Here is a 21,586-nt window from a genome sequence, read left to right as displayed (position 1 = left end):
GAGAAGGCGGGGCCTGAGCGCCACGCAGCCAATCCCGGAGAAGGAGACGGCCGAGAATGGGCGGGGCGGTTCCCGGGGATCGGAAGTCATTCCTTTCGCTCTCTCCCGCCCGCCCCGGCCGCGGGCTGGCTTCCGCTTCCGGGTGGCGATTGTCTGTGGCGCGCTGTTGAAGCTGAGCGGTCGCCATGGAGCTTTCCGGGGAGTACGTCGGTTGCGACGGGGAGCCGCGGCGGTTGCAGGTGTCCTGTGAGGCGTCGGGCGACGCGGACCCTCTCCGGAGCCTGTCGGCGGGCGTGGCCCGGATGAAGGAGCTGGTAGCCGAGCTCTTCGGGTCCCTAGCGGAGGGAGACGCGCAGGGCGTGCCGGTAGATCCCGACGACGCTTCGGACGGTGAGCGCGGGGGCGGGGCGCCGGGGTACTCCGGCGGGTCGGGCCGTGTGAAGGGCATCTTGAGGAGGCGAGCCCGGGGGAGGAGGAGTCGCAGCTAAAAGTCACGAGCCCTCTCTGCCCTCTTTGTCTGATCACCCCCGTGTTCGCGACTTTTCATTTATATCGCTGAAAAAAAGCGTGGCGAGCGTTGGCCTAGGGACTGGACAACCAACCAGGTCAGCTCGCCTCCTGTGCTCTCGTGGGACGCCAAGGACTGAGACAGGCAGGCATGCTCGTGGAAGAGTGGAAACTGTGGCGGTCTGTAACCATTGCTGGCTGACAGGAAGACCGAAAGGGGAGGGAGGTTGGAGCTGGGTGTCGAAAGACGGAAAGGAGTTTGATCAGGTGTGAAATTAGAAAAACATGTTTGGCAAAATGGGAACAGCTTCAGATGATAGAGACAGATTTTGTTGTGGGGAGTCCTAACCCTGAGAGGCTCCTTTCTCGTTTCTCAGTTTTCTGGGTACTGTTTTGAAAGTAAATGTTGTGGGTGGGGGTTGTATTTTTAAATTAATTGATAATCTCATACATATGTTACATAATTATATTTTTAATTTTACTATCTACATATATGTGATGCACAGTGGTCATTTTCTCCTTCCCTCCCCCGCTGAGCCCCTTCTTAACAGGGCCCCACCTTCTTTCCTTTCCTGCCTTTTGTTGTCACTCACTGAGTTTATTTAAGGTCGCCTGTATGCGCGTGGGTGGGTGATTATTTACTGGAACGAGGGCAGTTCTGCAGTGAGTACACCACTGAAGAAAATGAACCATGTTCCCAGAAACTATTAACTGCCAAAAGCTCCCCCGGGAAGGGTGGGACCTCATGAGCCCCTCCCCCTTCCATGATCGAATTTTGAGGTTGCTGTCTGGTGCGGGTAAACCACAGCTATTGCCAGAATGTAAGGGCGATGTCACGTCCAAAAGCACCACAGTCCTTTCTCTGGCCCTTACTTTCTCTCACCCCCTCTACTGTTGTAGAAATTAACTGTTAGTTTGGTTTTTGTTTTGCTTTTTTATAAGATGAATGTTGGCCAGCACCTGTATGCAGTGTCTTCAGAGGCCAGAAGAGGGCATCAAATCCCCTGGAACCAAAGTTAAAGATAGTTGAGTGCCATGCAGGGAAAGCGTAGGCAGTTCGCTTAAGCAACTAAGCCATCACTCCAGCTCCACCTCTGTTAATAGGAAAAAAATTATTTTGTAGACAGTGTCACCAAGTAACTGTTAAACCTGCTTGTCTTTGTATTTGCAGAGGTCTGCCTGCCTCTGCCTCAGCAGGGTGGGGATTAAAGAAATGTGCCACCACACTCGTCTTTTATTAGATTGTTTTTTTTATTTTGAACACCAAAATAGATATTTTATTGTCCTGAGCTAAGGGGTCAGTTCTTCTGCAGAGGGGGTTAAAAGTATTAGCTAGGTGTACTAGTCAGGGTTCTCTAAAGCAGAACTGATAGAATAAGCATATGTATTTACATGCAGTATATACATATAAAGATATGTATTAGAGTGCTTACAGCCTGTGGTCTGAATAGTCCAACAGAAAGGCCAGGGAACTGGTAGTTCAGTCTATAAGAGTGGATGTCTCTTCAGTCCCAATATGGTTCTGGAGTCCCAGGAAGTCTTACAGAGCTGCCAGTTTTTGATTCTATGTTGGCATCCTTAAAAAAATAGGTTCTCCCACCAGCAAAGGGGACCATCTCAGGAACAGGATAGTGAACTTGCTAGTCAGAGTGAGAGCAAGCAGGCAAAAAGCAAAAGCTTCCTTCCCTTTCTTTTCACATGGGCTACATAAATTGACAGCCAAGATTAGTCATCACACTAAGATATGAAAAAATCAGAGGCCATTGGTGGTGAAAGTATGAAATGGTGTGTCTACTTCAGAGTTCCTCAAAAACATAAGCATATCACCCCTCAGTTACACACTAGTTCTCCAGAGTTAACTGGGCATGTTTATACCAAAGCTCAGTACAGTGATTGTAGCAGCACTGTTTGTTAATAGCTGTAATGTCGAAATATATAAATGCCCATGACCTGAGCAGAACTTACGCATTCTTTTAATTGTTTATAAATAGTCATTGTGTAGAATGAAGTATTGGAGATTGTTCAGTAGATAGAGCTAGCGATACAAACTTGAGGACTTGGGTTTGACTCATGAGCACCCATGTAACACCATGTTCTTGTAATCTTCATGCCCCTGCAGTGAGTTGGGAGTCAGAGCCAGAAAGCTTGATGTATGCAGAGACCCTTCCTTACAGTAGAAGGGAAAGACTGTAGTGAGTTTGTGTGCACTATGGCATGTACATACACATCATACATACACAAAGGAATGAAGTGTGGATACGTGCTACAATAATGAATCCTAAGACAACTCAGGCACAAATGGCTGTACACTCTATGTTTCTATTCTTATGAGACATCCAAAATAAACAAATCCATAGAGCTTGAAAGTAAAATAGGAATTGTAAGAGTGAAAGGAACAAAGAGTGGCTGTTTGTGGCTATGGAGTGTCTTTTGGAAGTAATTAGCATATTTCAGAATTAGTGGCGATGGTTAGATAAGCAAGTGAATATTCTGAAAACTACCAACTGGAGTCAGGTCACTGTCTCTCAATAGGAGTGAATTTTAATGGAGAATGAGTTAATCTCCAAAAGTAAGTGATAGAAAAAATTTTAATTCTTAAATTCCTGGAGGTGGTGGTGCTTTTGAGACGGCGTCTTAGAGTTTTATTGCTGTGAAGAGACAGTATGACCACTGCAACTCTTATAAAGGAAAACATTTAATTGGGGCTGGCTTACAGTTCAGAGACTTTAGTCGATTATCATTCATGGTGGGAAGCATAGCAGTGTGCACTCAGATATGGTGCTGGAGGAGCTGAGAGTTCTGTATCTTGAACCATAGGCAGCAGGAGACTGCGTGGCTTGAGCATATATAAGACCTCACAACCCTCCTCCACAGTGACACACTTCCTCCAACAAGGCCACACCTCCTAATAGTGCCATTCCCTTCAGGCCAAGCATTCAAACATGAGTCTAAGAGGGTCATACCTATTCAAACCACCATACAGGGCCTCTGTATGTAGCCCTGGCTATACTGGAACCCACTATTGTATACAGGCTGGCCTGAACTCAGAGATCTGCCTCCCAAGTGCTGTGATTAAACGTGTACACTTACTTTGTTTTTGAGACATGGTCTCGGTATGTGGCCCTGTCTCCCCTGGAATTTATGATGTAGGTAAGGCTGGCCTTTAACTTACAGAGATCTGCATGTCTCTTACTCATGAGTGCTGAGATTAAAAGTTATCACACCTAAAAACTTCCTGAAGTTTTTAAAAATTCATCTATTTTATGTGTATGTGGGTAGCATGTTACATGTGTAGAATTGGTTCTCCACCTTACATGGGTTCCAGGGATTAAACTGGGATCACCAAACTTGTACTGCACTTACTTGTACCCCCTGAGCCATCCTACTGGCTCCTGAGGTTTATAAAATGTAAGATATGCATGGTATTTTAGTCCCCAAAGAGAAATGGTCTCGTATCAATCACTTTACCTATCTATATTTTTCATCCACTAAACATAACATCATACAACAAACATTTATTTTAAAAGGTGATGATGAAGATGATGCAGAAGATGAAAATAACATTGGTAACAGAACTAACTCAGATGGACCATCTGCAAAGCGACCGAAACCAACATCTTAGCAATAGTTTTTATGAAATTAAGACTGCTACTAAGTTGAGTAAGCTGTTGTAATCCCAGCTACTTTGGAGGCTGAGGCAGGAGGATCGAAAGTTGGAAGCTAGCTTGTGCTACATCAAGACCTTGCCTCAAAAAAAAAAAAAAAAAGGCTGCAGGATATTGCTGTTTTATCACGTGCTAGCACTTGTGGAAGACCTGTGCTCTAGTTGGGGAACTCTAGTTTCTTTCACTGGAACTTGTTACAGAGAAAACTTCCTTGTTTCTAACAGACAAAAGTACAAGAAATGTTTGGAAATGAAGTCCTGTTTTCTCATCCTAAAATAAAATGGAACCATTCAGAGTGGATGAAATCTAAATTGACAAATGAAATTTTTTCCACAAATGCATTTTTAATGTTTTTCTTTTTAAAAATGACCATTGAATTAAATGGTGTTTGTCTCCATCTTTTAGTGTTTATAAAAAGTGTTTATAAAAAGTGTTTATCGTGGTTCTTAGGCAATATTTGAAAGAATTGGTAAGAACAATATGGTTTTGTATATGTATACATTTGTACAAGTACAGATATGAGACCCGAGTCAATAAAACATATTGCTTAAAACTTAGATATTTCCTGTACCCATATTTTTATTTTAGTCAAAAGGGAGCTGTTAAATAGTTTAAAAATATAAATTCTGTGTGTTCTTTTCTGTTCTGTCTCAGTAGAAACTAAGTTGGATTTTCTTAATTTACATTGCATCTTTCAAGATTTTGACAGCTGAAATGCAAAATGTACCTAATGAAATTAGAATCATTCTTTTAATTATAATATATGTTTTCTATTTTGAGACTGGGTCTTGCTATGTATGTGGCCTAGATTGGCCTGGAATTCACTACATAGCCTACCTGTCTTTGAACTTGGAATATTTTACTTCTTAATGTTGGGGATCACAGGTGCACACAGCCATGTGTGGCTTTTTGTTGTTTTGAGACAAGGTCTTGCCTTGTGGTGAAGTTGACCTTGAACTCCCTGAACGTAGCCCTACCTGTCCTCAAACCTGTGATCGCTGTGCTCTCCACCTCTTGGGTGCTAGGATTCCAGATCTGTCCGGGCTTCATAGATGTATCAAATTAGATATAACAAATCATAATGAGTTAGTTATTATTAAGTCTTCGCTGTAGTTTACAAATACAGCTTTTGAGGCTAGGGGCATATACCTTGGTAGGATGCTTGGCTAGCATGCACAAGTCTTGGGTTTGCATCAGTATCTCATAATGAAAGTGAAAATAGTCTCTAGGGCTGGGAATGGGTTCTGTGGCAGAACATTGGCTCTGGGAGCGGGGAGGGTTGTTTTGTTTTCAAGACAGAGCTTCTTTGTATGTAGCCCTGGCTGTCCTGGAGCTTGCTCTATAGACCATACTGGCCTCAAACTCAGAGGTCAGGTCTGCCTCCCAAGACCTGGGATTAGAGACATACACCACCACCCCTCCTTTCCTCTTAATGTTCTCTTTTGTTTGAATTCTGAGCCACGGTCTGAGCTACTCTTAAACTTCCAGGGGCCACCTCTCAAGGTAGCAGGGAACTGAACCCTGGACTTTCAGATTCAAAGTCAGGAGCTATCCAAGCCTCTGCCTGTCCTTTTTTTTTTTTTTTTTTTTTTTTTTTTTTTTTTTTTTTTTCTTAAGACAGGGTCTCACTATATAGCCCAGCTGGCTGGACCTGTTCCTTTGTTCCTTAGACCAGGCTGACCTCAAACTCAGCTGCCTGCCTTTGCACAGCTGCAAATTGTATATTCTAATACCTGAAATGACAGATGATATTACCAAGGACACTCAGCTTAAGCACCTTACATTTTTTTAATGTTTTGCTTGGAGTGTCAGCATTGCACCAAGCACTCTTAGGTAATTCAAACAATTTCAAATAGGAAAAATTACCAGTGGCCAGACAGTTTTGTTTAACGATGTTTCTAATATTCAGTTGTTAAATTATAATTCTAGATTTCCATAATCCTTAAAGAAAAATACTTACCTGTATATAACTTAAAATAGTATATTTTAAATAGTTTAAGAGGGAGCTGGAAAGATGATTCAGCACTTAAGAATACTGGCTGCTCTTGGGTTGAGTTCTGAACATCCCCATAGCTTACAACCTTCTGTAACTCCAGCCCGAGGGACCTGACTCACTTATACTGGTGCGCAGATAAGCATGCAGGGTAAAATAAATAAATAAAAATAGTTTAAGTTATAGTTCAACTTGCTGCTAAAATTTTTATATTTCCCTTTTTGTGTGAATGTATTAAAGACATTTCAGTATAGTACTTGTACTTGTAATGTTTTGAAGTTCTGGGCTGTAGGTTTGATGAATCTTTTTGGTTTTAATGCTTATTCTAATAGTCTTATTGCTGACATTAGCCAGAGTCAAGCAGAACAATGCTACCTTTTGAAACAGCTCCAACTTTTTATTTTTATATAGAAAAGTCCACCCTCACATTTCTACCTAAAAATAAGCCTATCATGAGCCTTAGGATGAATAATCTAAAAGGTGAAACAAGGACTTCTTGCTAGAGAGGAACTTTTTCATTTTTTTCTAAACAGGGGTTTTCAAAACCCTGTGGAGCCTTGGCTGTCCTGGACTAGCTTTGTAAACCATGATGGCCTTGAACTCACAGAGATCCACCTGCCTCTGCCTCCCTGACTGCTGGGATTACAGGCATATGCCACCGAACCTGGCTAAGAGAGTGCCTAAACAGTATTTTATTATTTTAATAATATAAATATAGGGCCTAGAGCCACGTTTTTGTAGTAGGTTATAGTTGCTTGGCTATGGTATTAGGACAATTAAAAGACCAGTGAAAAAGAACATAGCATGGATAAAAACATAGGGGCAGACATGATGATACACACCTACAATCTCACCTCATTCTTTTCTTTCCAGATAGGTTCTCTGTATGTAGCCCTGGCTGACCTAGAACTCTGTGTAGATCAGGCTGGCCTGAACTCTTAAAGATCTTCGTGCCCCCATCTCCCCCTAGCCTTCAGTGTTGAGCTTAAAGGTGTGTGCTGCTATGCATGCTGCTGCTTTCATCCTTTAGGTTTCAATTTAAACATCTTCTCCAGGATCTCTTTAATTTTTTTCTTGAGAAAGCCTTTACCTCTTCTCCCTCTTGCAACTTCCATAGAGGTTAGGAAAACTAGGCCAAGTATGGCATAGGGTACCATCAAATAAAGAAGGGTAGCAATCTTCCACGGATACATATGACTAGGCTTAACCTTGAAAACAACTGTTTTAAACCAGTGACATTCTTAAAGTATAAGAATGTCATAAAAATCCCAGCACACAGGGAAGCAGAAACAGACAGATTGCTATGAGTTAGAGGCTAGCCTAGTCTACCTGTTCTACAAAGCAAGTCTAGGACAGCCAAGGCCGTACAGAGAAACCCAGGCTCGATTAAAAAAAAAAAAGCCAGGCTTGGTGGCATATACCTTTAATCCCTATACTCAGGAAGGCAGAAGATCACTGTGAGTTAGAGGACAGCCAAAGTTACAGAGAGAAAAACCCTGTCTCAAAACAAAACAAATGTCATAAAAGCACTAACTATTTTAGTTCTCTGGTGACCTTTGGGATCACAGTTGCTCTATTTAAAGTTGAGGTCCATGAATTCTAAAAGTAAGTTTCTGTTTAATCTTAAAAGCTAACAGCTCACATTGGGATGTCAACAAGCCACTAGAGTATGGTTTTAAATAGAGATTTACTCTGGACAAAAGTCTGATGGAGATAACAAATGTTTATGAGTGCTTTTTGGAACGGCAGTGACTACAATTGTGTCATGTAGTTCTAAGAGCCTATTAGGTGGCTTAGGAAACTAGAAATTTCATAATAAAACAAATTAATTGAGAGCTCTAACCGACCACTTAATAATAAAAAAAACCTTGTATATCTTCTCAACACCAATAAGGAAAATTCCCAGACAACCGATGTAACAAAGATATATTGAGTTTAAATCTTGGCCTTGAAGAAAACATCACAAATCCTGAGACCTGAAAGAGTTGAATTAAACTGGAATACATGACAGATTAGGCCACAGACTTAATAGTAAATATCAGCTTTTTGGCTTTGTTCTTTAGAGGGAACTGGATTAGTTTTTACAGTATAGAAGGAGAAATACGCGTTCATAAAGCGGGCACCTGCGTATTAGTCACTGTTGTAAGCAGGGCCCATCACAATACATGATAAAAATGCAAGATTTTGAGGAACTGTACATGTGATCATGTGAGGACAGGTAAGTTCTGTGGGAAAAAGAACTTCTTTCACTGGGAAGAACTCTAACTTTCAGGAGGTAGAGTCTAAGTCTAAGGTGACATTTGAGCCATAGTTTGAAGAAAACACAGATAAAGCGCAGAGGCCCTGAGTCAGAAATTCCTGAGATATTCCAAGACCAGTGGAGCTAGTGTCTGTAATCCTAGCACTCTGGAGGCAAAGGCAGGAGGGACCTAAGTTTAAGGCCAGCCTGAGTTGCAGTGTGAGACTTTCAGAAAAAGGAAAAAAGAAACGATGATTAGTGTGGCTGCAGAATTGAGCAGAAAGAGCATTAGAGAATGACACATGGGTTGCTTATCTAGGACTTTTCTTTGTGTGGCCCTGGCTGTCTCAGAACTCTGTGGACCAAGCTGGCCTAACTCTGAGATCTGCCTGCCTCTGCCTCCCGAGTGCTAGGAGTAAAAGGTGTGTCACCACCATACCCTACCCAAGGTGAGCCCTGGAATTTGACTTGTAGATAGAGTTGTCCTTGAACTGTGATCCTCTTGCCTCTTCTGAAATGCTGGGATTGCAAGCATGAGGCACAATTGATCCTAGACTTGAAACAGGTTTTGATGGGTTGACATTGGCAGCTTGGTTTTAAAGGGGTTAAATTTCATGAGCCTGCCAGTGAATATATGAAGTCTGAGCAGGCAGTGAGTGAAGTGAAGCCAAGTCTAGTGATTGCATGCAAGTGGTCCCAGCTGCTTGAGAGATTGAGGCAAGAGGATCACGTTCAAGACCATCCAGGATACCCTTGTGAGATTCCACTTTAGAAAACAAAAACAAGTAGGTAGTGGATAGTCAAGTGAAAATCTGGAGAAGGATACTTAAAACCACAAGACTGAATGAGATGACAGAAAGTCTAAGAAGAGAGAACTGGGGCACACCAACACAGAATTGGAAGAGATCCCCAACAAAAAAATCTTCAAAGAAGCAGCTCCGAGGAAGAAGAAAATCAGGGAATTATCTAGAAGTGGGCCACATGTGGCTACTCCTCTTGGTCTGGGCTCCTGAATGAGTAGGCCAATATGGAACATCATCACTTCATATGGTGCCAGCCCAAAAGCCTGTTGGAGAATATGTCAAAGATGCAGTGTCAGAAACTCTTTAAAAAGTAACTCAAGAATCCAGACCTGGTCCTTGGGTTCAGTGTTACTCACCAGTGACTCTGTGGACTTGCTGACAAAACAGCAGTTTGGGCAGAAATGGGAGGTAAAAGTCCAAGAGAAGCCCGTTCAGAACAACCCAGGAAAGATCTTATATCAGGAAATGTAGACAAAATTGGAAAGGGTTTGAGTGAACTTCTAAAGAACATTTGCTGATGGTGCGCCAAAGATAAGCATAGCTCCAACACTTGAGTCTTCAGTAATGAATCTTCAGTAAATGCTGTATTAACACACCAGGGACCAATTCTTGGAACCCTAGTGGGAGCATCTGAAAAGTGTTTAAGACAAAATGATCTGAGGCCCACCTCCATGGACCTTGACGTTATTTGTAAGTGAGTTGTTTGGTTTGGTTTTGTTTTTTTCTTTTTCCACTACCTTACACCAAAAGAAATAATTAATTAACTGCATGGTGATTTCCAACCACGGTCCAAAGTTATCTGGACTTTTATATGTGGGAGGATTTGTAACATGTTGGTGCGTACTTGATGAAAGAACTAATGAAGTCTCACAGTAGTTGCTTCTGCCAGGAATTTAGGGACTAAAGATAATGAGTCATTAACACTGGGTATTTAAGAACAGACTGACACTACCCCTGCCAGACAAACAAGAGCAGTGACTTACTCGTGTGAGCACTTGATCTCTTATGACTCCACCATAGAAAAACTTAGAAATATTTTTACTTGAAAATTAGTAACATCTAAGTCAGAAATGTGTAACAGTGAAGAAAGTGACAAACATTTCTGCAGTTACTCTATTTTCTGTGCCAGCACTTTTTGAAAAAATAAAGTATTTCAATGAAAAACTTTCAAGGGATTGTTTCAATTTCATGTATGATTACAAATAAAATGATAGCACTGTTAGTAAAGTGCTTGCAGAACTGCTTGTTTGCAAGAACCTACATGTTTGTTTTTGTTTGGCAGGGCAGGCTATTTCGTCCAGTGGAAACTGGGATCCCTAGACCTCATTGGCTGGCCAACCCAAATACTAATTTTTCTGTAAGATGGAGATGGGATCTGAAGCCAGATATCCTGGGGTCAAATTTTGGCTCTTCAGATAGCTGTTGTTTTGAGGCAGAGTTTCACTATGTAGCTCTGTCCCAGAACTTACACTGTAGACTAGGCTCAGAGATTCACCTACCTCTGCCTCCCCAGTGCAGGATTACAGGGATGCCATATCCTGCCTATAGCTCTTTTAATTGACATGGCTTTTCCAGTTACTTGCCCTGTCCATGGACAAGTTATTAATTCCCACATGCTTCAGAGACTTGTAAAATGACACTCATGTTAATATATGCCTCGGGAATGGAGTGGAAAGTTGATATACAATTCTTCTAAAACATTTCTGCAGTGTGAATACTAATAGCACTCAAGATGCAACTGATTTCGCAAAAATAGATGTCAAGCTGTTTCTCTGAAATACTGAATATATTATAGCAAAAGATTTGTTATTTCAGCAACTACACTGAATTTTGGGGGTTTTGTTTTCTGTTTTCTTTTGAGACAGGGTCTCTCTCTCCTTCCCTCTCTTCTCTCTCCTTCCCTCTCTTCTCTTCCTGTCTGTTCTAGAACACTCTTGAGTAGACCAGGCTGACCTTGAACTCACTTCCACCTCCCAGGTACTGGGATCAAAAGTGTGGGCTACCACTCAGAGTTCATGAAGTAGATTATGATGCTTTTGAGTTAGTCTTTTAAGATTAAAGTTTGAATCTGGGCATCGTGGTACACACCAGTGTTCCCAGCACTTTGGGAGGCGAAGCATGAGGATCTCAGAGTTTGAAGCCAGCCTGGTCTACAAATTGAGTCCAAGACAGCCAGAGCTAAGAAACCCTGTCTTGAAAAACCAAAAAATAAAAAAAAAGATTAAAGTTTGAGCCAGGCATGCTATCACAGGCACACCTTTCCTTTAACACCCAAACTCAGGGAGGAGGTAGGTGGATCTGAGTTCAAGGCTAACCTGGTCTACACAGAGAGTTCCAGGACAGCCAGAAAATAGAAAATGTCTTAAAAAAAAAAAAAAAAAAAAAAAGAAAGAAAGAAAGTTTGCCAAGAAATCTTAGCCTCTCTGCTCAAATACAGCTTAAAGTGAGGTTCCTGGAAAACTTGGAGGACTAGGGTTGTAGCACAGTGATGAGAGTTGGCTAGCAGGTTCAAGGGCCGAGTTTGACTAGATGTGCAAAATGAGCAAAACTTTCACTAATACTCATTTTCATTTTTGGTATGAGTCAGTAGCCAGTATATAGGGATAAACAGTTGCCACTTTTACAGAGCATGGGATGGTGTGCTGTTGTTGAGACACCACATCAAAGTGCTGCTCTCCCAGGGTTGTCGTAGCTTGAACGCAGTGAGCCAAAAGGCCATGAGTATTAAAATAGTGTAAAATGTTTTAGTATACACATCACTGTAAACCCTGATCTCACCCACAAAAAGAACAATCTCCCTTTAGTGATCTGTGCTGGTACACCTGACATGTGTGTTATTTCAACCATTTAATATTTAATATGTCCTACATAATTTTTAAACACCTTGTAGGTCAGTGGTTTAAGTAGCCATTGCCCAAAACAAAAAAAAAATCTGTGTATCTTAACTAGCCATCTATGGCTGGTACTGTAAGTCAGTGGTAAAAGTACAAAAGGCATAGGTTGGTGGTGACACAAGCCTTTCATCCCAGCACTCGGAAGGCAGAGGCAGGCAGTTTGAAGCTAGCCCAGTCTACAGAGCAAGTGCCCGGACAGCCAGAACACACAGTTGAAATCCTGTCTTGAAAACAAAAAACAACAAAAATCAGTACAAAAGGCTTGGGCTTAGTCCCCAGCACTCTCCCCTACCCACCCCACTCCATCCAAAAAAACAAAAAACAGAAAGGTGATAGCCACCTCAGTGATTTTTATGCCAGTCCCTTATAAACTGATCAAACAAGCAGTCGTTCCAGCAGTATGAATTAGTGTCTTAGTCGGAAGAATTTTAAAGCAAGCAAAGCAACTGTATAAAATTTAAATTTTATCATCATGGTTAGACCTTTTTACACTTAACACAATGGAAATTATTCATTGTTTTCCCCAACGGAAAATTTTCTGAATCATACTATGTTGCACATAGAATAGAAATAAAAATTCAGGTACTTATTCAAGTTTCTAAAGAATGAATATAACAAGCCACTATTTTACTTCCGAAATCTGAAGTCATTAACATGATTCTGTAGGACTATATCTCAGGCTTTACCTAAAAAGTCATTATTCAGATAAAGTGGTCCTCTTGTCACATTTTTAAAAAAGTCTCTGTTCCACCACAACTTCCTGAGATCTGTAAAGAAACTGCAGTCTTGTGGTCAGCCTCCATACAGTACTGGCAGTCGTGTAATAAGGGAAAAACGGTGACTGGTTTTATGTGTCGATCAGTTGTAGTCTGCTGATCTGATTAGAAGCCTTGACAAATGCCTGGTGGCGATTACAGATAACGGCCAAGCATATGGGAATGATACAGTAGCCCACCGTTTTGGGATCCGCTCTTGTACAAGAATAAAGGAACAAAAACATCTGTAAATACGGTATCAAAAAAATAACTGTCCACAACCAAAAGGGCAGGGATAGTAAACGCGCTTTCAAGGAGTGTGTCCATGTGGTTCCTTCCCGAGGCTCCTCAGGGTGCTGCTGAATGTGTTCCAGAGCCAGCCTGTTGTAAGTCTCATTGATTTCAAAAACATAGTAAAATGCTGCTGCACTTGCTAGCAAATACAATCCCACTCCAATCCATCCCATCCGCTGACGGAAGTTCATCATTCTCCATGCTCTGTGCCTTCAATGTAAACACAGGAAAAACTACAGTTAGGGTCTAGTAATGTTGCCGTGGCAACTATTCCAAGTGCACTTTATTTAAATTCAAGAGTTCTGAAAAGTACGAGCATATTTAACAGCCATAAACAACTTACAGGTGGTTTTATATAACAGTTGTGAGCACGTAAAAATACTGGTTTCAGTATAGAGTGCTGCTGTTTATGTGAACCCCACAGAGTAAATGAATCATCACATCTTGCTTGAATCGACACAATAAACCTTCGTTTCAGAGAATGGAACATCTAGTTTCCCCACAGGACATTGCACTTGACAGTTGCAGTGCTTTCTGACTTAACACTATTACTTCAGGCATGAACACTGGGTTCTACTCGTTCAACCAGTGTCGGAGACCCCAAGTTACGACGGTAACTCTTTCAAACACTTACAGTGGTCCCGAAAATCTTCCTGTTCCCCCAGCAAGCGTGCAAGAGTCACTCAGTTCTGAATAGTCAGGTGCCTTGGGCATTTCAGAACAAGCCACCTTAAGAGAAACCCTCTGGGTCGCGCAGCTCGGCGAAGATGAGCACCGCCGGCGGGAGCACGAGCTAGCAGTGATTAAGCTCAGCGTGACTACGGCTGGTCACGCGGCAGCGGGCCCGGTAGCCCTCTGGAGCTCCAGCCGGGGGCAGCCACCTGGAGATGCTTAGCCACCGGGGCCTCAGGGCAGCCGGGCCCGCCCCCCACAGCACCCGCTGCCGAGCCCGGGCTGAGCAGCGGCGCCAGGCTTGGCCCGCAGAACCCCGAGCTCGGCTCCCAGCTGAGCGCTGGGCCAGCCTGACAGCCAAGCTGAGCAGCCCCGGGTCTCACCTTCCTGTCCTGAGTGGCCCGCCCGCTCGCAGTCCCGGATGCCGCCGCAGCTAGAACTTCCGTCTTGGGCCGGAAACGCGCTCCCTCTCGTGACGTCAGGCAGTGTCCACCGCGCCGCCTCAGAAGCGGCTGTCTGCTGTCTGCGGCGGTTCGGCTGTGGTCAGGCGAGACGGCCTCCCCGCTCCGTGTCCCCCACTCCCATGCTTAGTACGTGGCCCCCGGGTCTCTCCTGGAGCCCGCAAGGGTCAAACACCCTCCCCTGGATTCGGACCATGGGTCTATAGTAGCAAGTGGTCCGCAGGCACGTAACTTACATGGATGCTCTGTCTTCTCAGGCTCCTGGACCTCGGCGAGTTAGAGACAAGCGCGCACATCACTGTGAGTGGCGGTAGCGGCGCCGGGAGCGAATTGGGACTTAAATAATCTGGGCACCATGACGCTGAGCCTCTTGGAAGACGCAGGGGAATGGATATGAACTCTCGGAAAGCGCTCTTGGTTGCCGGCATCCCTCCGACCTGTGGAGCAGCAGAAGGCCCTGCAGGCTGGGCTGGCTCCCTTGGGGAAACAGACTTCATGGGAGGATGTTCAGAAGGGATGAGAGCAAGAATGTAGCCTTCATAGCGCTTACAGTAGAGACCAGCAAGCTCTGGTCCCAAGGAGACACCTGGAAAAGGAGGTGTCTGGAGAGTGATCTTTAAACCTCCTGATGCAGATAGTTTTTATGGGGAGAGGGCATGAGGGTGAGTGATTGTGGGAATCAAGATAACCCTCTCAGTCTAGACCGGGGCATGATCCCTGAAATGCAAACCCCCAGCTAGCACAGGCATTAGGTGAAGCTCTCCAGCCCACCCTGCATAATCTAAGGTACAAAAAGCTGAATGTGTTCTCAGGCAGGCATCCTCCGGGACCAGATGAAGAAGAAGTTGAATTTCAGATGTTTCATACTTCCCAGGTAATGAAAACGTGGCAGGTGTCGGATGTAGAGAAAAGAAGGTGGTTGATAGAGAGCCTTAGAGCCCAGCATTTGAAATTACTCGAGTCCTCAAGATAAACAATCCTTTCATTACAGTTGCAGAATGCCTGAAGACTCTTGAGGCAATATTTGGGATTATTGATAATCCTAGGGCATTGCAGGTCAAATACCTTACTACTGAAAAGCTGTCTGCATATGTTTTAAGGTTGGAGCCTTTATTACAGAAGCTGATATAGAAAGGAGCAATGGAGAAAGAAGTTGTGAACCAGGCCCGTCTCGACCAAGTCGTTGCTGGGGCAGACCGCAAGTCAGTTCAAAGAGAGCCTGGACTGCCAGAAGGTAGCCCAGCCCCAGGCTTGCTGCAGTTAAAAGAGATAAGGAGGCAGCAGAGGAAGAGGTCCTTCAGGCCCAATGGGAAGGGTATTACACTTAAGACCAGCAAAGCTGTCATCGTGAGCAGAACATGATGGAGGAACTCAAGGCAGCAATCAGCCCATATCCACCTGGTGCTGCCAAAGTACCTTACCCTTTGTCGTGCTGTTCACCCTAGTGAATGTCTCCCCGACATATTACTGACATACACCATGCCCTTCTACACTGATAATTATTGAAACCAAAAGATCATTCTACTAGTGCAGTGTTCCAGTAGGCCAAAGTTTATGGGCACATTGCATAGTCATATGTGACTGTTATCAGTTATCTGTACTTCTCAGGTGTTCCCCACTTTTGTGCTGAAAACCCTAAGGAGGGCTATGACTATAAACTTTCTGCAATTAAAAAACACAGTTAACATTTTCTTGGTGTCATAAAACTGAATAAAAGAAATGCTAATAATAAAATGCTTGCTCTTTCTATACATTGGGGTTCTAAGATATTACATTTGGAAAAAAATTTGTTTTGTTTTTGAGACAAGGTTTCTCTGTATAGCCCCGAGTGTGCTAGAACTCACCAGACCCAGGCTGGTCTCAAAACTCAGAGATTTGCCTGCTTCTGCCTCCTGGGTGCAGGGATTAAAGGCGTGAGACACCATGCCCAGCTGGCATGTGGACTCTTGAAAGCTGTGATTCTGCCCATGTTTGTATGGTGGTTTAAGACACACTGTCCTACAGGTCACTAATTTACTGTCACAGTGAGAAACTTCACATTTTGTGTAGCACATTTTGTGTAGACACATGAGTGTTACTAAATGCCGCACCTCCCCTGTATGTGAGACCCTGAGCTGAGGGAGTAAATGTGACAGGATAATTCCTGCCTTAAAGGTTTATTCAGACTCAAATAATAGCTGACATTGGACATGTCCTTGGTCAGGGACTGAGTATCAACTGAAGAGCATCTATCCAAGAAGCTAAGTCTTTCCCAACTCCCATTTTATGAGTAAGATGAGGCCCAAAAATAACTTGTCTGGGATTTTACAGATAGTAATAAGACCAGGCCACACACACACACTTGGGTTTCTTTTTTTATTAATATTATTCTAGCTAGATCATGGGTAGGTACAAAAACCTTTAAAGGACTGGTCTTTGACAGCTTATATCCCATAGTGTGTGGCAGTGGTGGCGACAGGTGGGGAAAGGTGCCCCCTATTGCTGCAGCTCTGTGAGGGCCTAGGATGCCAGACACAATTAGGCATTGCAGCTCTTGGAGCTTCTAGTAACCAGGCCCTTTACTCTAAAGCATGAAGTTGGTGGATAGGCTTCTTTACAAGTATTGCAGCTGTTGTGTAGGCCTAGGAAGTGAGGATTCCTTCCCCCTTGACAGAGGCCAGTGTTAAAGCTCTCAGGATTTGGGACATCTGAGACTTGTAAAATCATGAAGGCTCTTGTGATCTCCAGTGACAAGGTCCTGCAGTCTTTTCTACCTCTTCACAGCCTTCTGTCCTTCATCTCTGCCTCTTCAGCTGTCAAAGCAGCCAGGCATTTTTCAGGCTCTGCCTACCAGTCTACTATCTGTATTATCATCCTAGCCTCACAGCTATTAGAAATAGGTAAGGAGGGCCTGGAGAGATGGCACAGCAGTTAGGAGCACTGGCTGCTTTTCCAGAGGTCCCAGGTTCAATTCCCAGCATGGCAGCTCGCAACTGTCTATAACTTCAATTTCAGGAGACCTGACACCCTCACACACATATGCAAGCAGAGCGCTAGTGCATATTAAAAAAGGAGAGAGTCTTTCCTTGGAAGCAGCACAAGAGGGTATCTCCTAGCTGATTCAGTGAGCTCAACAGCTGGTTGTATAGGCAGGGGAAAGCTATTTGTGCCAGTTTCAGAAAACCTTACATGTAAATGAAGGATTGTGCTTGCAACAATCACAGCACTGTTCTAACACTAGCCAGGGCAATCACTGCCATCAGAGAAACTGGGTCCTTCCTTGAAAATGGTTGCAATGTCATGTAGGGTTCACTGGGGGTTGTGCTAGCAAATGTCTGGTAGAAGCTGAACCTGTCCTGCCTGAGGCTGCACTGTCAGGAGCTGGAGCGATCAGCTGCAGTTGTGTTTTTTAAGGTGTTCATGGAATGTTCAAAACAGTGATGTTGTCATAAGGATAGCTGCCTGGCTCTTTGACAGCCTCAGCTTAAAGCAGCAAAGACAGCCGGTTCGGTTCGTTCAGCAACTGGTAATTATAGAGTCAGATTGCCCCTTCGTCGGGAATGCTTACAACTTACAGAAAGAACTTATTAAAGTGATTTTATCAAAGCAACAGGCCAGGATTTACAACCAGGCTGCTCACTGCTAGAGTCCTTGATCTTTCTTTTCCGTAAAGATTTCTTTATTTTGTGTCATGTGGTTATGCATGTCCATCAGATTTGTGCAGTGGAAGCCGGAACAGAGATGGGAGTCACATAGTTGTGAGTTACCGTATGAGCTCCAGTAACCGAACCCAGAACCTCCACAAGGCCAGCAAATGCTCTTAACTGTTGACCCATCATCTCTCCAGGCCCCAGAGTCCTTGCTCTTAATGTATTCTGTGTTAGCTTGTTAACTTCTCACAGAAATTCTCACGGGGACCTGTGCAAAAAACAGTTCCATTTTACAGACAGGAAGCTTAAGTTTCAGGAAGATTCAGAGTCAAGAGGAAAGGGACACTGAGTCCAAAGAGGTTTGTTTTCTAAAAATTAAAATAAATTTTTAAAAATTTAGATCTATAAATGTTTGCTTGCATGCATGTGTTTGCAACCACATACGCATGCCCAGTGCCTGCAGAAGATAGAAGAGACTTGCATAACTCTAGACCTGGAGTGACACATGATTATTTGCTGCCATGGGAAGCAAATGTGGGTCCTCTACAAGAGCAACAAGTCCCCACACCTGCTGAGCCACCTCTGCAGCCCACAGACAGCTTTTCTTCCTCTCTTTCTTTCTTTCTTCCTTCCTTCCTTCCTTCCTTCCTTCCTTCCTTCCTTTCTTTCTTTCTTTTTTTCTTTCTTTCTTTCTTTCGAGACAGGGTTTCTCTGTGTAGCCTTGGCTGTCCCACACTCACTTTGTAGACCAGGTTGGCCTGCAATTCACAGTGATCCACCTGCCTCTGCCTCCCTGAGGGCTAGGATTACAGGCGTGCGCCTAGCTCAGACAGCTTTTCTTAAGGTCCTCTGTTTGCATCTGGTTAATACTACAGAAATGAGAAAATAAAAAGGGTTCATATTTATGAAATTGAGAAATAAAAAAAGTGTGTATGCCCTTTTGAACAGTCGTGTTTCAAAAATACAACGGCACTAGAATGCTATGTTGACATAATAGGATTTAATGGGGAATTTTTGTTTTGTTTAAAAAAAGAAATGAAAAGACTGTGTCATGTCAACAGCGAAGGCCATCCCGAAAGAGCTTCCTTAGTACCAGCCATAGAGTAAACATCACAGTGTTAGTTCTAACCCAAAGTAAATACCTGTCAGTTGATGCTGATGTAAATAAAGACTGAGTAAATATCTATGGGAGAAAAGATAAATCTTTACAGAAGAATTTCAAGTGACTCATGTGGCTGCTTTACCTTTTAGGAAGTATATTAGTTTCTTTTTGTTCCTGTGCTAAAAAACGTGATGCCAGAGGTGACTTATGGAGGAGAGGAGGTTTTGTTTTGTTTTTCAGGGGTTGGGTTTTTTTTTTCTTTGTTTGTTGTTGTTTCCTTTGTTTTTGCTTTTGTTACAGTTCCAGAGGCAGAGTCCGTGGTGGCAGGGAGGGTGTGACCGCAGGCTGCTGGATCAGGAAGCTGGCTGGTCGCAGCTTGTCATTCAGGAAGCCCAGAGAGCTAACTGGAAGTGGGACAAGGCTATAAACTCTCAAAGTAGGTCCCCAGTGAGCATGCTTCCTCCAGGAATACATTCCTTCAAACAATGCCACCAGCTGGGTACCACGTTGTATGAATACCTGAGCCTGTGAGAGACGTTTGTCATTTACATGAACCCTGGAAGCATCGTTTATCATTTTCCTTTCCCTTTGCATGTAGGCTCACTTGGTGGCTTCTTTCTAAGGATGGGAGTGTGGAAAGGGACCACTGTAACTTAGGGAAAGATCTGGCAAATGCTACCTTGACATTAACATGAGTGGTGTCGCCGTGCTGCAGTATGGATCCCCGGTGCTAGGTGATAAAGCCATACCCCAGGCTAATTACGAGAAATGCACCATAGAAACCCAGTTGAAGACATTTGTTAAAAGTGCTGAAAATCTACCCCAGACCAGACACAGCTAAAGAGCCATGGTAACTACATATAACACTAGGGAAGCCACGGCAAGGAATTCAAGGCAGGAACTTAGAGCAGAAACCACAGAAGAAAGCTGCATTCTAGCTTGCTTTCCATGGCTTGCTCAGCTTGCTTTTCTATACAACCCAGGACCACCTTGTTAAGGGGAAGCACCTGTTGGGTTCAGGGTGGAAGCCAAGAAAACTCACTATAGAGACAGAAGCTTCAATTGCAAGCTTTGTTTTCTGCATGCACAGGGAGGCGGCCAGTTCCGGATTTGAACCATGTCCCAAAAAGATTGTACAACCCTTTTAAAAGATGGGAACAGGAGCTGTTGCATTGACCAATCATATTTTGACACAAGGGTTGAGCAAGGAAGTAAATGTGGTTGACTGGGCCTTTCCAGGTCACCTGGTTTCAGAACCCTAGACTCAGCTAACTCTTTGCAGCCATGACCTCTCTTGAACCTTGGCCTGGAGCTTTAGAATGATAAGGGAACAAAGGAATGGGCAAAGACAGGCAACACATTGACAACTTGTATGCTAAAGGATAATGGCAGCTTCCCTCTTTACATCCTTTACTGCTTAACAGACAAATATGAAACACGTGATGAAGGAGGTTAAGAGTTGGGCTCCGTGAGATGGCTAAATCCAGGAAACTGCCTCCTAACAGCACCCACCATAGTAGACTGGGTCTTCATTAGTCATCAGTCAAGAAGATGTCCTCAATCAGCCAGGCATGGTGTCACACAGTAATCCCAGAACTTGGGAGACAGAGGCAGGTCTCTGAGTTCAAGGCCAGCCTGGTGGACAAAGCAAGTCCAGGACAGCCAAGGTTACACAGAGAAACTGTCTCAAAACAACAACAAAAAAAAAAAAGAAAGAAAAGAAAAGAAAAAGGAAGGAAGGAAGGAAGGAAGGAAGGAAGGAAAGAAAGAAAGAAAATGTCCTCAAGTTGTGCTTCTGGCAGGCTCAATGCTGGAGAATGAGATCACCCTAGACCAGTGTGGTGTAGAGGCCTTGACCACTCTGGAAGTAGCTGGCCGCATGGCTGGGAGGTAAAGTTCATGGTTCTCTGGCTTGTGCTGGAAAAGTGATAGGTCAAACTCCCACAGGAGAAGAAGACAGGCAGGGCCAAGTGGTGGTTGACAACCATGGCTTTGTCAATGTCATGCCCACCTTTGGCAAGAAGAAGGGCTCCAGTGTTAATTCCTAAGTCCCATTGTGATCCTGACACTCTAGTAAAGCCACTTTGTCCAGAAAAAAAAAAAAAAAAAAAGAAAGAAAGAAAGAAAGAAAGAAAGAAAGAAAGAAAGAAAGAAAAGAAGGAAGAAAATGCTCTCACAGACTGGCCTATAGGCCAATCTGATGTGGACACCGCCTCAATTGAAGTCCCCTTTTCCGAGATGACTGTAGCCTGCATCAAGCTGACAAAAAAACAACAAACAAACAAAAACTAACAAGAACAGTACCAGCAGTCTATCTTTTCTTCTTAGGGCACAGAGGCACAGCCCTGAAGTAAAATGTTAATGGTAGGGAAAGTGGCTGAGTGTGCGGGAACTCTGCACTTACTCCAGCTCTTCTGTAAGTTTAAAACTTAAGTAACATTGTTCACTGAAACACAACACATCCATTAAGTACTTACATGCAATTAACAAAAATGGGTGCCAACCAGCACAGTCAGTCATGAGGCAGTGGGTCACAGGAGCTCCCACCCTTCCCAAAAGTTACTCATTTAAC

At 43.6% G+C, this 21,586-nt stretch overlaps 2 protein-coding genes across 7 annotated transcripts; one reads left to right on the top strand and one right to left on the bottom strand.

The window, feature by feature from the left end:
- Positions 1–115: 115 nt before the first annotated feature.
- On the top strand, positions 116–16,017 carry Gon7 (GON7 subunit of KEOPS complex). 5 transcript variants are annotated; one of them, XR_009593070.1, is made up of 3 exons: positions 116–390; positions 14,541–15,157; positions 15,384–16,017. XR_009593070.1 is itself a non-coding variant. In XM_060388113.1 (2 exons), the coding sequence occupies exons 1-2, from the start codon at positions 186–188 to the stop codon at positions 14,561–14,563; spliced, it is 228 nt and encodes a 75-aa protein (XP_060244096.1). In that variant the 5' UTR covers positions 116–185; the 3' UTR covers positions 14,564–16,017. The 5 variants fall into 5 exon arrangements, 2 of the variants coding, with proteins under 2 accessions (XP_060244096.1, XP_021514342.1); XM_060388113.1 differs by having other exon boundaries at positions 14,541–16,017; XM_021658667.2 differs by lacking the exons at positions 14,541–15,157; positions 15,384–16,017 and adding an exon at positions 4,035–4,729 and having other exon boundaries at positions 117–390.
- On the bottom strand, positions 12,549–14,318 carry Lyset (lysosomal enzyme trafficking factor). 2 transcript variants are annotated; one of them, XM_021658666.2, is made up of 2 exons: positions 14,206–14,318; positions 12,549–13,360 (listed from the first exon to the last, which is right to left on the bottom strand). In XM_021658666.2, exon 2 carries the CDS (start codon positions 13,342–13,344, stop codon positions 12,949–12,951), a length of 396 nt encoding a protein of 131 aa, XP_021514341.1. In that variant the 5' UTR covers positions 13,345–13,360; positions 14,206–14,318; the 3' UTR covers positions 12,549–12,948. The 2 variants fall into 2 exon arrangements, with proteins under 2 accessions (XP_021514341.1, XP_021514340.1); XM_021658665.2 differs by lacking the exon at positions 14,206–14,318 and adding an exon at positions 13,785–14,177.
- Positions 16,018–21,586: the final 5,569 nt, after the last annotated feature.

The sequence above is a fragment of the Meriones unguiculatus genome, chromosome 7 (genome assembly GCF_030254825.1).
Source record: "Meriones unguiculatus strain TT.TT164.6M chromosome 7, Bangor_MerUng_6.1, whole genome shotgun sequence".
Lineage (NCBI taxonomy): Eukaryota > Metazoa > Chordata > Mammalia > Rodentia > Muridae > Meriones > Meriones unguiculatus.
This window is presented reverse-complemented; position numbering and strand designations above follow the sequence as displayed.